Source organism: Epinephelus lanceolatus, chromosome 2 (genome assembly GCF_041903045.1).
Source record: "Epinephelus lanceolatus isolate andai-2023 chromosome 2, ASM4190304v1, whole genome shotgun sequence".
In the NCBI taxonomy this organism is placed as follows: Eukaryota; Metazoa; Chordata; class Actinopteri; order Perciformes; family Serranidae; genus Epinephelus; species Epinephelus lanceolatus.
In genome coordinates, this window is record NC_135735.1 from 45,470,453 (window position 1) to 45,486,615 (window position 16,163).

At 40.5% G+C, this 16,163-nt stretch overlaps 1 protein-coding gene across 3 annotated transcripts; it reads right to left on the reverse strand.

Annotated features, from left to right (window-relative positions):
- Positions 1-1,319: 1,319 nt before the first annotated feature.
- LOC117258183 (zinc finger protein 395) lies at positions 1,320-14,261 on the reverse strand. Of its 3 annotated transcripts, XM_078161983.1 has the most exons (12): positions 14,173-14,212; positions 13,339-13,562; positions 12,086-12,212; positions 9,444-9,637; positions 9,007-9,164; positions 8,813-8,922; positions 7,706-7,908; positions 7,515-7,615; positions 6,973-7,252; positions 6,305-6,385; positions 5,076-5,146; positions 1,320-3,014 (listed from the first exon to the last, which is right to left on the reverse strand). In XM_078161983.1, the coding sequence occupies exons 1-12, from the start codon at positions 14,195-14,197 to the stop codon at positions 2,903-2,905; spliced, it is 1,686 nt and encodes a 561-aa protein (XP_078018109.1). In that variant the 5' UTR covers positions 14,198-14,212; the 3' UTR covers positions 1,320-2,902. The 3 variants fall into 3 exon arrangements, with proteins under 3 accessions (XP_078018109.1, XP_033484678.2, XP_078018115.1); XM_033628787.2 differs by lacking the exon at positions 13,339-13,562 and having other exon boundaries at positions 14,173-14,256; XM_078161989.1 differs by lacking the exons at positions 12,086-12,212; positions 13,339-13,562 and having other exon boundaries at positions 14,173-14,261.
- Between the last annotated feature and the right edge of the window lie 1,902 nt (positions 14,262-16,163).

A 16,163-nucleotide genomic window follows, 5' to 3' on the forward strand; every position in this document is an offset into this window, starting at 1 on the left:
CTACTACTACTACTATAGCCTTGGACCCATGGAGCCTTGGTCTTGAAAACGAACCCCGTTTTTCGTGTGGGGGTTCCCGGTCTAGACCGATTCACGTCTCCATAAACTTTAAAATCAAACATGTAATGTACTCACCTCATAGACACAGATGTTAGGAAGGTGTACGGGGGTTGCCGTGTGTTTGTATATCCGTTATTGTTCAATAAACATGCATTTTATCTCGGGATGTCTTGAAATTTTCTTCACCCCTTCTTCGTCCTGCAATGAATGAGTGCACCGGCTTTCTACTGCGCCACAGCGCCAAATTAGCGGTTGGGAGGTGTACTACCAATGTGCAATACACCTGAGTACATTACATGTTTGATTTGAAAGTTTATGGAGACGTGAATCGGTCTAGACCGGGAACTCCCACACGAAAAACGGGGTTCGTTTTCAAGACGTTCATGCAATGTACGTCTTGGTCCAAGGCTACTACTACTACTACTACAACTAATAATAATATGATCAATGATCAATAATATGATCAATAATAATAGCAAATGTGGACAATATTTTCCTCTGAAATGTGTTGGATTCAAAGTATAAAGCAATAAGCCTTATGGAAATACACAATGATTTCACTAACTCAGATTCTTTCATGAATATAATAAGGATACTAATAGTAATACTGCTTATACTACTGTTTCTGCTACTACTACTAATCATAATTACTAATTACTGCTACTACTACTACTAATCGTCATCATCATCATCATCATCATCATCATCATCGTTACTTATTCTAAGTCCTCTCTTTGGCTTGTGAGTTTCTTCACTGGTTTGCTAAGTGTTTTCTTTTTATGCCATTTCATACTTTTGCTCCATCACAATTCAGATGTAAAGAATTTTATTTGACTACATTCATTTGCCAACTTTAGTTACTCTAAAAATCTGTTTTTTTGCACTCTAAACATAGCCTATGGAAATGTACATGTAGAGGATCATTTTCAATGCAGGACTCTTTTTAGTAACAGGATATTTTTATAGTGTGGTATTAGCACTTTTACCTAAGTATAGGAATTGGGTATTTCCTCTACCACTGTATAACTATGGACCACTGTAGAGTTGCATGGTTGCTTTTAAATATCAAGGCAGACTGCAGAGCATGTCCTGTTTTCAAAACTAACCCCACACCTCTGATACATATGTGAAGTAAAGACCTTGTTCATTGTGGTCACGTTTGGTGAGTTAAACCAATGTTGCTGTGGTACGTCTGCTGTGTCAGGTAGTGTGTTTTGTCACATCATTATTAAAGCCAAACCAAACTAAATGAGCCAGAATCAGCTTTTTCCAGTTTATTCTAACAACATCAGGATTTCACATCATGTATAAAAGAGTGCATCTTAAAAATGATATGACTACAATGACCAACATTTCTGTTTTTGATCATTAACAAACAGGACATAAAGAGAATATAAATAGAGGAATCTTTGTCCCAGTTTACTGCAAAGAGACATTTAACATCTGAAATCTGAACATTTAAAATGGCGTCAGGAAGAGTAGTTATTGGATAAATTGGCCTGATATATATCTGTATTTATACACCAAGTAGATATTATAAAAAAAACCATATATCATTCAGTGTAAACATACATGTATATTTTTAATTGTAATTAAACAGAGCTCTTGAGCAATACTGCATGTGGTTTCCACAAAGATGAGTGGAAATGGCTTCTGCTTCCAAACATATAGCATCTCAACTGAAGCTCAAATGAAGAAAGGGCTGATGGGAGGTGGAAGACTGAAGTGATGCTGATATTTACAGTGAAGCATTTGATATATATAGTTACTTAGTTGAGATGCTGAAATATTGGACACCTTATATGATAATATGATTGGTTTTGAAATGAACCACAATGGGAATCATAACAGAGTTCAGTGTCAGAGAGCCCTGACACACCAAAACCGCCTTCAAAAATGAGAGTCAAGAAAAGCTGACCAGTCAAACCACATCTTGACGTTGCACTTGAATGCACCATAGAGACAACAGTCTACAGCAGTGATTCCCAACCTGTTTAGTGCCTTAAAGCAGCATATAAACATCGAATAAATGATTCTTAACACTTTAATGTAGTAAGGGCATCTGAAGTGTTGACTGATGTACAGTATTTAATTGACCAGGGCTGCACTGAGTACTGTCAGGAATACTAGGAGAGACAAATGGATGTGAATAATATTCATATTATTATTTATACTGGCAACAAAATACCTGCTGTTTGTTGGAAGCCTGTTTTATATCCAGCCAGGATCACAGGAAAGTTAAGTCACTCTGTGTTTCAGTTATATTTTTGTCCTTGTTGCGATCCTGTAGAAATGGTGACTCATATGTTTTGATCTGTAAATTTGAATTAAAGCTAGTGTTAGTCAGCACTATCTGAACCTGGACCAGCTTTGTAGAACTCAAACTCAGGGTTAAGACCAAAGCTGGGTCACAACAAATTGCATCCGGAGCTGAGTGTTTCCATTGTGACTGAATATTCATACAAATTGGCTAATAATCTGGAGTGCATATCGATCTTGATGCAGAAGCTGGTTTTGTTAAGAATACCCAGGGAGAGTCGGTCGGACACAAAAACTCACTTGGGTGCTTCAAGGTCAAAGGTCACATAATAGCTGCCCCAATCTGTTCATAAAAAGCACCAACAGGACACAACATCTACGAAATATATTCAATTAACACATTCAAAATAAAAAAGACACTTCTAGCAAATGTAGAAAGAGTATAAAAATGACAAAAAAAATATTTCTGGTTTCAGATACAAGAATGTATAAAACATCCACCAGGTGAAGCTGAAGTTTACAGCCTTTTCAAGTCCATCTTTTTCTCTTTGTGTTTTATCCTCCTTTCCAGTTTTTCTTCCGTTCAGTCGAGGAAGCGTTGGCAGGCTTTCTTCCAGCGGCAGGCCGTACACCACTGGTCTCTGTGCTCGATGCCGTAAACTTTACGACACTTCTTGGCCTCACCGCGAATCCTCCTGACAGAGAGGCAGACACACAGTGAAAACCACTGTTAGCATCGTCGGGGTGTTTACCAGGTTTTAACTTCTGCAATGTCTGACATGTTGTATTTTATAAGGGATGTATGAATAAAAGAACCACCCAGCAAAGTGTTTGGCTTCTCCATCTCATCACCAGTGATAGACAAAAGAGCAGTCAGCTCAATGTTAATCTAAGTTTCTTGCACCATCAATTCTTTATGTTCACTCAGACATGGAGGTCTTAACATCATATGGCCTATCACTGTATATTATATGTTACTTAATATGGCTGTGGCTTGGTGCAGATATTTCGAAGTGGGGTTACATGGGGTACTTGTTCATAGACAGTATATTACATACAACAGATATCAGTCAGCATGGCCCCAGTTTGGAGAAGCAGGCTGGAGTTCGACATGGAAGCTAAGCAATCTACTGCCGTGGATGGGGACCAGCAACAAAATGTATTGTAGCCACCTAAAGAAAGGTCTCACCAAAAAAATCAACATCAGTTTAAGTGTATGCTATTTTTAGAATATTTTCACTGCTTTACTTTGCTATCAACCGGTGATTTCCAACGGGAAAAAATGTTTCTTAGTTCTCTTTAAAGCCAGACTTTATTGAAAAAAAAAAACAGTGACTTAACTTTGCTGAACACAGGAGCTGCTGATCCTCCGCTGCCTCAGCTATTTTATTTGTGTTGTGTGACTTTGGCATTTAAAAGGGTTAGTTCAGATTCACTAAAGTCGCATAATAACACAAACTACCTAACTGATCGAGGCAGCAGTAGATCAGCAAGCTTAAAAACTGTTTTTGTCAATGGAGTCTGGTGGATTTAACAAGAGCATAGATGGGGAACTGAGGCCATGAATGGCCTCACCATCAGAGCAGGCTGTCTGAGGGAAAGGGGTGAATATACTCTCAGTATAGCGTACACTTAAACTGATATTAATTTTCTTAAGAAGGACTTTTTTCAGGTTGTTAAAGGACATTTTTTGCAGACCACCATTCACAGCAGTACATTGCCTAACTTCCATACTTCAGCCTGCTTTTCCAAACGGGGGGCATGTCAGTCACCATCTACTGTATGTAGTACACTGACTGCTGTCAAGTAACCCATACAACCCCAGTCCAAAAAATCGGAGCTATCCCTTTAATGAAAATATAAAACATTAGCATGTTAGCACACTAAAATGCTTCCTTTGTGCATGCAAACATTCTAACTAATACATGCAAATTACTTGTGTATTGTATGCTATTACAGGCGTAATAATGCATGAATATTAGGATGCATTACTCCAAGATGGTTAGCCCCATTGCTATGTTTGTAGTCACACCAAATAAATGGCAAATAACTCTTTTAACCAGGTACAGGCAGTGTAGGCGACCTGTAGCTCCTTTTCAGTTAATTAAAAATCCACTGTTAGTTTGGTGATTCACTCGGGTGCTTGTGATTGCAGTCTACACTATGCCATGAACACGTATGTAAGCATGGCTAATTGGTTAGCAACATTGCTTTTCCACTGACAAACTTAACTAGTGGTAAAGATTCAAGAACATTTAAGTTAATTTACCAACATGCTTCTTTTCTCATTTTTCTTGTACTTATTTGATTGGCTGTTAATTAACTTCAAGTAAAGTCTGACCTGTGCTGACAGCAGACAGAGATCTGGTACAGAACTCAGGTTTACTAGACTTGTTGGTTTCTTATACAGCTCATGAACATTTTGGTTCCTGCAGATTTTCAGAGTACAGGGCCAGATGTATTTCAAAATGGATGTGGACATGGACAGCTACTACTGTAGTACAATAGGCTACATTGGTTTTCTGCATATGCAGATGTGCTGTTAATGCATGCCTTCGCAGATATGGACAGATGACAAAATTTACATTTATATTCTTTACCTACATGACTATGATGGCATGGAAGGTGAAATTTAAGTTTATAAGTACTTTGTTTAAATCACAGGGATTAGACAGTCTCCCCTGCAATGGAGAATTCACTGCTTCAACTCCAATACCACACAGCAAGAGTGAGTGTGTGAACATGTGAATACTGACCTCGAGGGGGTGTTCTGATGCTGCAGCCACTGCTCTCCAACACTGACCGAACGCACCCGAAAAGCAAAACCCTGAGGAGGAGAAACATGAGGAGTCAGAGTGCTGCAGAGGATAAAAGTGCTGAACAGTGCAGAGCTGTGTGTTGTTTATTGTCGTTGTTTCCTCTCTGTTCTATCTTTGCTGATGTATAATATTTTATTTTGGGAGCAGAAACAAACAGTCCCTCCTATCTCTAAGCCCTCTCCCTCATGTTGTGTGCTGTCTGTCCTTGCTGTTGCTGCTGCTGTTAATATCCTTTGTGTTTCTCCTCTCTGGTGGAAAAACATTCTGCAGTTCCCTCTATCAGCCTGCAGATGGCAGCACTGACCTGTGGCAGATTGATGGAAAATGTGACCACAAACCATCCAGGAGGGGATTTTCCTGCTGAATGAAAACCACCAGGGAGGAGTTTACACACACACACACACACACACACTCTCCCTCTCTGTCTCCACCCCCTTCAGTATAAAACCAGTTTTAACAGGCTTCTCTGGGCTGCTGGAGGAAATAAACAATAGATGGCTGTACAGGTCCAGTCAGAGAGAAAACAGAACTGAATTAGAGAAGTGTGTGTGTTCATGTGTGGGGGGTGAAGTTAGCTTTCAGGGGATGCACAGTAGTAAGTAAAAAACCTAAAATCTAACCTAATATTCCCTGGGGAAGTCCAAAACTGTCTGTTCTTTGTCGAGATAAAACAATAAAGTGCCACCAAGTTCACAGACTGTGTGTGAAAATATTCGGCAGAGTTTTGAAGCATTTTACATCAGTCTGCAGTATTTTCTGCACACTTGTCTTTTTGTTTTGGGACAGCAACTCACACCACGCAGCTGACAAGGTTAAGATCTGTACCTTATTTACCACAGAGTGGTAAGTAAGGTATTTTACCACAGAAAGCTGCCCACTTCTTTAAGTATAAGTTAGGTGTTATTCTATATTTTCTTGTCAAACAAACAAACAAACAAAAAACAAACCCCAAAACTGTCAGTTTGCTGCTGCTGAAAACACTGAGAATGAATCAGACAGGAAATATGACATAAACACCAAAACTAGGAGCTACAAAATGCCAAAATGCTCCACAGAGTTGCAGTCATTGGTAAGAATTCTCTCTGTGTTTGTTACTACCAGTGACATCTTTCACATACATGTAGTCATGTGATCCATTATTAATATAAACATCTTTGAGGACTTACCTGTCTGAGGCAGTTGGTGGGAGGGGCTATCAAACGACTGGTAAGTGAGTTTGAGGCTGTCACATGACTCGGAGGTGGAGCCTAAAATATAAAAAAACAGGGGCATATTTATATTTAAATGTCATTAGAAAGTCTCTTTTATGTCAATAACAACACAGGAGAACAACAACATTGCCAGGCATTACTGCGTCTGTACCACAAACATTATGTAGAAAGCTGTACTTAATTTGCAAAGAATTATCCATGACTGGTACAAAAAATGTATTAAACTTAAAGGACTAAAGGTGAGGCTAACCACAAGTCATACTCATCATTCCACAAATACGTTTTCTTCATCATGCAATGTATGAACAATTTCTCTTTATACATAAAATTTTTCTTAAACTTAATTTTCAATGTAAAAAACCAAACCAAACCAAAAAAATACATATGTGCTAAAGAAAATACACAAAAAAATGGGACATTATATTTAAAGCACAAGGTTTGAGAGTGCAAAAAAAAGAAAGATTACTTCAATGGGCTTAACTGTGACTTCAATATTTTTTTCTTAGTCATTTAAAAAAAATAATCAAATGTCGAATTTGAGTTATTTTTAAATAATGTTATAATGCGTCTTAACATTCATACACAAGACCGCTGTGGATCAGTTTTGATAAGCCCCGCCCTACCTGGTAGGAGTGCTCTGATTGGACCTGCATGAAGCTGCTGGAGACAGAGGGGGCGGAGCGACTCAGGGCGCTGCAGGCTGGTGGAGAGGGAGATGGCGGAGAGGGCGGGGGAGGGCTGGGAGGTGAGGAGGGGGAGGAGTAGGTGGGTGAGGCGGGGGCAGGCCCGGAGAGGAGAGGATGAGTCGGAGACTGCTGCTGCCGCTGCTGGTCCCACTGGGTAACCTCCGTGTAGTAAAAATCCTCCTCACTGCGGGAACAGCGCTCGTGTTCACTGCCACGGCTGTAGGAGGTCAGAGGTCAAAGTTGTTCCATCAGATCATAATTTAGAAAATAAAATAATATTATTATGGTGCAAATTCTGGAAGCAGCTGAACCATGTTTTTGAAACTATTGAATAGTTTTCAGATTTTATGATTAGTGACCATTAATAGTTTGCTCTATAAAATGTAAGAAAATAGTGACAAATCTTCAAATATTTAGCTTCCGTATAAACACGACATTATTCCTGAGGAAGACAAGCAGAAGAGAAAGGTGAATCTTACCACAGGTGAGTTGTCCGGATGTGACGTTTTATTCCCACCACTGATGTCAGCACTTTCCCACAGCTCGGCCACAGACACCTGTACGCTGCCTTCGCTGAGTTCTGCAAGAGGAGACACGCCATCAGTTCTCACCGTCTGCTGTGTCAGCATTTTACTTGCTCTATGACTAAACAATGGTAAAACCTGCTCACCCTGCGCTTCCGTGGCGCCGGCTCGTCAAACAGCACCTGTTCCATCTCCATGTCCAGCCCTTCGTCAGGAGGCGTGGCTGGGCTGATGTCAGACTCTGCTATTGGTGGAGAGGGGACGGGGCTTCTGATGCCGTGGCTGACGCTCCAGTAGCCGCTGCTGCCGCTGTCGGAGAGCTCGCCGGGTACACAGTCCATCGGAGGAGCTAAAACACATATAAAGTTAAACATGCAGTAAATCTAACTCAACAACCCCACTAATTTTAACCAACATTACACAACTTATCTGAATGTCTTCCTAAAAACTAGAATTACCGCCTTGTGGGTGTATGCCTCCACAAACCCATAAAGTTTCTCCTACAGTTGACATTTATGTCTGTTTGAACATGGATGCTTCAAACACATCTTCCCTCCAGCACCACAGAAGATCTATACAATCAGCACAGTTTCAAGGTGGACACCCAAGATTTGTGTCACCTATTCAGTATCTGACCAAGAGTCTCTACTTCTGTAACTGAGATATGACACTGTACAATGGCCAGAAAGATGTTTTTGCAGAACATTATGGTGTCACACTGAAGATGACCTTTGACCTTTTGGATATAAAATGTCATCAATTCATCATTTTATCCCATTAGACATATGTGTGACATATTACTGTAATTCCTGCAAGAATTCCTGAGTCATGGCCAAAAACATGTTTTGTAAGGTCAGGGTGACCTTTGACCTTTGACCACTAAGTCTAATCAGATCATGCTTGACTCAAAGTGAACGTTTTAGCCAAATTTAGCCAAAGTAATTCAATTAAGGTGTTCTTAGGATATCACCTTCAAGAGAACGAGACAGGCGGGGTCACGGTGACTTTTTTTTGCCTTCATATATCACACTTCATATTTCAAAAAAACAAAACAAACAAACAGTGTAAATACATGAACATGCGTGCAACTATGTAGAATGGCACATGAGCCAACGCCAACTCACACTGCATTCTGACCCTGATAATGATCTCAATATTTGAGAACTGAATATATTAATGTGACTTTTACATAACCTAAGCAAACATTAATTATATTTTTATTTATTATTTATTATAGTTTCTTGTTGTCGTACCTGTTGGCTCTGGATGGGCAGGGCTGTGCAGTAGAGGGCTGCAGGACAAACTGCTGAGAACCAGTGCTGCCATCAGCTCGTCCATGTCCACCTTCTCTGGACTCCTCTGACTGCAGGACAAGACCAGTTCAAACTTGTTTACTGGGAAATATAACAGAATAAACCAAAACACAGAGACAGAGACCATATCTAACCTTCTGGGGACGTCGATGCAGGAGGAGACATGTCTGCCACAGGATGGAGGCACTGAGGAGGAGGAGGGATGAGATGAAGACCAGACAGGAACATCACTCTGCATGAGGTCAACCTGATCCATCACACTTGAAGATTCCCCTCCACGCTGAAAATACACCTGAGAGAGAAAACAAGCTCAGTGTGACAGACTCCTGTCAATCAAGGCAAACTTTCCCCAAACATCTATTTGTCTCTGACAGTGTTTTCCCACAGGGGCTATCATTGCTCTCTCTGCAGAACTGAAACCTACCCCTGGGATTTTCTGTCCTTTTTCTAAATTAAAACTGTATCTACTGCTGGACTGGGCAGAAAAATGTCAACACCTTGTTATTTTAGACAAACTACAACACCAGTTTTGACAGCATTAAAGTATCAAAATGAGGTTTCTTTTTCTTACCTTCAGCTCAGGATGACCTTTGACTCTGCTGATGGCCTGTTGTCCTGCTGCTATTGACATGATGACACTAGTCTCACCCATCTCCTGGCCTATATGTGTCCCTGCTGGTGGGCAGGTGGAGCTTACCAGTGCCCCAAGAGGAGAACGTTTCCCAAGACGAGTCTTTGGTAACATGTCTGTTTGTCTATCAGAATCTGAAACACAGAAATAGAGGAGTGATGTTTCGGGTGCTTTGAGGCTCCCAATGACAACACATCTCAAACAGAAATAATTTGACAGGGTTAATTATCCCTGCAGACTCTGGGGCGTTGGTTCCCAAGGCTCACCTCTCTCTAACTCCACACCTGTGTAGTGTTCAGATGTTGATCCAACTGATGCTGACTCAACTGACATCACTTGAGGAGATTTTCACACAGCTCCCTCTGGACATGCTCAAAGTCACAACCTCTGTGACTCATTTCTATTTTGCCTACACCAAAGCATTATGTCCACAGTCATTGAAGTGTCTGGTGGGGTGATATCCTTACTTCTTATGCGACTTCAGTGTTTACTGAGTCTTAATATCAATCTGTTCTAATATAAACAAAAGCTATATTGCATTGCTTGTATTGCACGTTGTCAGATATGGATTCTTTTTCAGCCTGATGATCCATAAAATGGCCGGTATGCACCAGGCTTTTGCACAACAGAAAACTTTAGGATTCTGGTGCTGACACAATACCCAAGTTTTATCCCTGATGACAACACGATACTTTTTTTTCTTCACATAGTCCATTTACTAGAACTTTGCCAGAACAACTTATCAGGAACTTGCCAGTTTCCTCCTACAACAACATGACCTGAGCAGAGCCTGCTGGGAAAAGTTCAGCTCTGGATTAACTGCTGGCGGTCAGATTTGCACCATGTTTCACAGATCTGAGTGAAATCACAGTGACTCACAGGCTGCAGTGTCATTTACAGTCAGGCCGCTCTGAGTGTGTGTGTGTGTGTGTGTGTGAGTGTGTGTGCAGAATAGCTATAACTGACTGAGCAGAGGATTAAAATGAAAGGAACAGATGGGATTATCTGTAAAACAATGTTTCTTTATCACATTGCATCTGCTAACTAATGATTATTACAACACCATCAGTACTAAACTGTGTCACCGTGGCAACATGATGAAACATGATGCCCCCCCCCCCCCCCAAACCACCATCCATTCAGGGTTTCCTGTTAATCAGTGACTCACAGTAACCAGAGTTTAGACATGTACAGTAAAATACATTACAACACACTGCCAAAGATTAAAACACAATGTTTTTTGTCCTGTGATCCCCTAAAGAAAACCAGTTGTGTCTCTTTATTATATTTCAGATGTTTATGAGTTTTTGGCAGTTCCACCAAGGAAATATTTCTCCTATACAGTTCTCACGTTTTCATTGAGAAAACTGTTTATGGCCCAAAGAGTTCAAATGATCTGATACAAAAACAGTTATGACAACGTAGAATTCCAACATCTGAAAACAAATGTGTACATCACAACTTAGTATCTTCTTCTTCCTCTCTCCCATTAATCCTCAGACGACCCCTCAGATTTATCTGGTGACCCTTTGGAGGGGCCATACCCCTAGGCTGGGAACCAGAGGACTGACTGTGTATAAAGTAGTTAACACTAGCTCCACCTCAAATAGCTACAACAGTACACTAATTCATTGATGCATCAGTATTAATAATCACATAATGTCACATAAATTACAAAGGCCTAAGTTAAGTGTTGAGTGATTCTAATTGTTATAACTGAGTATGATAAAACTTGAACTTGTTGAGTCTAACACTGAGTCAAAACAATCATAATATAGTTGGGCTAAATAACCCAACAGTATCAATAAAAAACACCAACACTGGGCCCAAACACCAAACTGTCCTGGGTATGACTGGTGAGCTGATGGTTTTCTACCCATGACTGCTGGTGAAACTTAACACAGGATTACATCAGTGTTATATTGACCCAAATGAGATCTGTTTCATTCACTTATTTTAAGATTGCATAGACAGCCTATTTTACAAATGTATACAGAAAAAAACGATAAAAACACACACAAAAGCATATATGCACAAACACTGTACCAACCCTGATGACTGTTTGCAGCTCTGAGCTCTGAACCAATCAGATTCCTTCAGGGCAGAGTTCACACCCTCCACAGTAAGAGTCTTCAATGAACTCGAAAACAGCTACCCATTAAATCCATTACCATTGCATGTCTGAGCCAGTTAGTTTGAGCTCGAAAATGTCCAAAACAAAAGCAAGTCTTGATCTTTAGTTTCTAAACTCTTCACATTGTTTATCCACTTCGAACAATACAACAAGACTCAGGTTACAGGCAGAGAAAAAGAAGCAAAGTTTTTACTGCAGAATTTACTCAAAATAACTCATCCACCATCAATCATGTGACTATTGGACTAGCAAGACAAACTGAAGTAACACAGAGGTGGGAGGGGGACAGTAGCTGAAGTGAAGGCAGCACATTTTCTTTGTGAACTTGAGCAGCTCAGTGTTCATTTACTCAATAATGTATAAACCAGTAAAGTCAGAAGACAAGTAAACAGTTTACACTAAGATACAATACAAGTGTAACTGAAAGCATGCATCAGCTGTCACATACCTGCAGAGTCAGAAGCTCCAAGGAAAAACAGCACTTCCAGTAAGTCTGAAGGTGTCCACTGCTGCTCATTGGGAGCTAAGAGTGTGTGTCTGCTGCTGCTGCTGCAGGCTGCAGCCAGTCTCAACACCTTCAGGGAGGGAGGAGGTTTACACAAAACGTGGACTGGATTATGCAGGGACTAACTGGAAGGGAGTTTATCTCTCACTCAGTATGTTTACAAGTCCTGTCCTGTCCTTGTCCCAGTATACAAGCATGGGAAGGTAATGGATTTATTGACTTAAGTATGTCCAACTCCTCTATGATAGGTGGTCATACGCCCTGTTTCAGCTTGTTAGTACTGGACCTTTTTCTGGCTGATCTATTACGTCACAGACCAAACAACCAACAAACAAGTTAGCTACAGTTAGCTAGCAGCAAACTGGTACCATGGTGGACAACTTTACAGCTCTGCACATTTTGGAATATACTGGTTTCTAAATGACTGATATAACATAACAGTGTTTACATTTTTACACAGAGTTACATAAATTTGTTCAAAAGTGTTCTGTGTTTTAATTTGCTGTTAAACTAGACCTGATATGATGAGTTGACTGATTGATGAGTCTGTTGTTTGGAAAAATCCAAGCAGCAACCTCCAGGGCTGAAAAAGGAAGCCAACGCGAAAGTGCCAAATACTGCAGTTCCATTAATGGCCATTAGAGGCTGACTCCAAAAGCAGGCCAATCCTCACAGACCCCCACGTTAAAATGCCCAACTATACAGTCTCTATCTAATCTCTATCTCTGTAATCTACAGAACGACTGATAATGAAAATAATCAATTGCAGCATTATACAGTAAACATAGTTTCCCTCCATTTGGGGCAATACAAAATACTGGTGTGAATTCTGTGTGCATAGCTCAATAAAGCATGCAAATGGTAAAAATACTGAAATATACTGAAAGTTCAACTTAATACACAGGACATTACAACATGTTATCCACTGCACAGCTCCTCATGGGTTGTTAAAAGGGTACTCCAGTTGTTAAGTATTGCACTTGCATAAAGTCTGAGGACCCATGAGACACATTAACAACAGTATGGTCCAAATTTGTGCAGCAGAGAAGATATCGAGACTTTTAGCCCCAAAACACAAGATCCTACATTTCCCATAACACACCTCGATAAGGTCTTAAAAAGCCTCTCTAAACGTATTTCAAACTCAGTGTGTCAGTCTGTAATGAAACAATAACTAATTCATGCGTATAAACAACCTGTAAATCAGTAACAAGCTGTGGATGTTGACTGTCCTCTCTGCTGGAACTCCTGAGGCCTGACCAGCTGATCTGCTCCAGGTTTTCCCAGCAACCCTTGCGGTGGCTCTCGAGCCTAGTAGTAAACAAGAGAACCACGTGGGGAGCAGCTGGATGCTGATTGGTGGAGCTCAGCCGTGCAGGAACACACCCCACTAAGGTCTGTTGTTTACTGACTCTCTGCACTGGAACAGTGAACATATCTGACACACTGTCAGTGAATACTGTACACCACATTCCTATAATAATCCTGCAACTCTCCCATAATACTACTGTCATAAACCACAGTTGTTTTATGGTATCTGCACGTTTGTTTGCATAACTTTTGTTTCTTTAGTGGGAAACAACCAGCTGCAGGAGGACTGACATGTTGTCCACAGTAGCCTACTACACACAGTATTACAGTAGAGCTGTGGACATTACAGTGGCACAGTTAGCAGAGTAAAAGCTCCCATAGCGCCTGGTTAGTATTTCCATGACATTCTTATATTTCCAAAGTGTCTCTGTGCTCTGTGCTCTAACTCTGCATGTTTCACACAGAGAAAGATTACTAATACTCCCATAATATTTTTATACTTAATGGCAGTGCCTTATGAAACTCTGCAGATGCAATGGTGATCCATATTTGCCAGTAATGCACAGAAATGCAGCGACAAGCAGAAGTGCAGAACGACATATAGTGCGTGTTAGACAAAAACACCAAGCAAATGGCACAAAATAATCCTGGATTGTAGGGATGTTAAAGAGATACTATAAGAAGTATCAGCGAGATGAAGGGACTGTAGTGTTTCTCACCAGTTTTTGTACGTGCAACATTCATGTTTTTGCAGTTTCCATCTGTGTGATGCTCCGCAGAACTGCTGCATGTAGTAAGTGCTGTGTGTTGTGGCACGGTGTGTAGTAACAGTGTGTGACGGCGACAAAGAGCAGCTTGTAGGCGGAGATCAGTCCTTCACTGATTACATAACCCAGTCTGAGTGTATGTGCGTGTGTGTGTCTGTGCGGAGCTGCACGTAGCAGCAGCAACACAGCAGCGTTGCACGCTCGTGAGTTACGTGCAGATACTGACGGACCTGCTGTTGTTAAAGGATCAGAGAACATAACGCCGTGTTCTATTTAGCCTACATGTTGAGTTCAACCCACTTTGAAGGCAGTGTGCTACTGCTAGTGCCACCACCAGCACCAGCAGCAGCAGCAGCAACAACAGCAACAACAACAACAACAACAACAACAACAACAAAATAATAATAATTCAAAAGAAACAAAAAAAAACCCCGATTGTGAATCATAAATGAAAGAAAATTAATCAACCAATAAATCAGATATTAAAAAAAAGAAAGAAGGGAACAAGTAATAATATAATTCTGCAGTGTTTAATTTTTATTTTAATCATTTTATCATGTTAAAAACTGGAAGCAACCATTTTCAACCGGTGACGTGAATACTTTTTAACTGTTTTTTGTTTTTGTTTTTGTTTTTTTTCAATTTTTAAGGGTTCAATCCCAGTCCCAGGGCGGCAGTAGCTCAGTCCATAGGGACTTGGGTTGGGAACCGGAGGGTCGACTGCTCGAGTCCCAAAAATATGGAGCGTGGACTGGTGGCTGGAGAGGTACCAGTTCACCTCCTGGGCACTGCCGAGGTGCCCTTGAGCAAGGCACCGAACCATCTCTCCACTTTGTGCATGTATAGGTCCAGTTTGTGCGTGTGTGTCTTTCGGATCTGTGTGTAATTGACAAGCAAGAGTGAAAACATTGAATTTCCCCTCAGGGGGAACTAAACTTAATAAACTAAACTTAATAAAAATAAAGAATAGAAATAAATATGACCCCAAGTGGCCAAATGGGATATAATAAAGGCCCAAACGGGAGCGCTATAATAAAGGCCCAAACGGGAGCGCTATAATAAAGGCCCAAATGGGAGAGCTATAATAAAGGCCCAATTATGCTATATCCAGAAGGCCCCTCACACCGTAACTCCGATTGCCTTGAAATTTGACACACAAGTGCAGCTCAATGTGCTCTACAAAAAGCCACAAGAAGCATTAAGGTCTTCTGGAGAGATTTTCCACCATTTTAAAATTTTTGAAAAACACATTTTTGAGATCTCCTCCAAAGCTTAGCTCCGATTTGTACCAAATTTTATGTGGATCACCACTGGACAAAGCCTTATAGAAAGATTTCAAAAGCTTGTTGAAAGCTTTTTGTGTTTTGGAGATACTGACCAATGAACTTTAGAGGGGGTGCGGTTCAGCATATAAGTAGACCTAAATCCATAAGTTCAGCCAATGATTACAAAACTTGTAAGAAATCTCCAAATAAGTACGAGCAACACACCCAGAAAGTTTCATTCAAATTGACCTCTAGGGGGCACCACAATTTCAGGAAACACAAATCAAATTATAAATCAGAAATTGTCCAGTCATTACAAAAGTTGCATGATATGTTAAATAGTAATGTCGAACCAAGTGCATAAAATTATTTTTGAAATCACTTAATAGGGGGCGCTACCAGTTCCAAAGAAGAGTGTGGCCTGGTAGAGATTTGGATGTAAATGAATAAGTATCTATCCGATCGTCATTAAACCTTTTGGTTATCTTTAGGCTAATGCAAATGTCGTAAACTGTCAAAGTTCTTATTCCTACCCAGCTTTCAAGTTTTAATGGTCCATGCTGGCTTGAACCTTGGAGTCTCCGCTTGGGGCTATGTTTTCAGTTGTTGTTGTTTTTAGTCAGTGTAATAGCACTGTATTACTGCCCTCCACTCACTGTGCTACTACCACTACTGTTA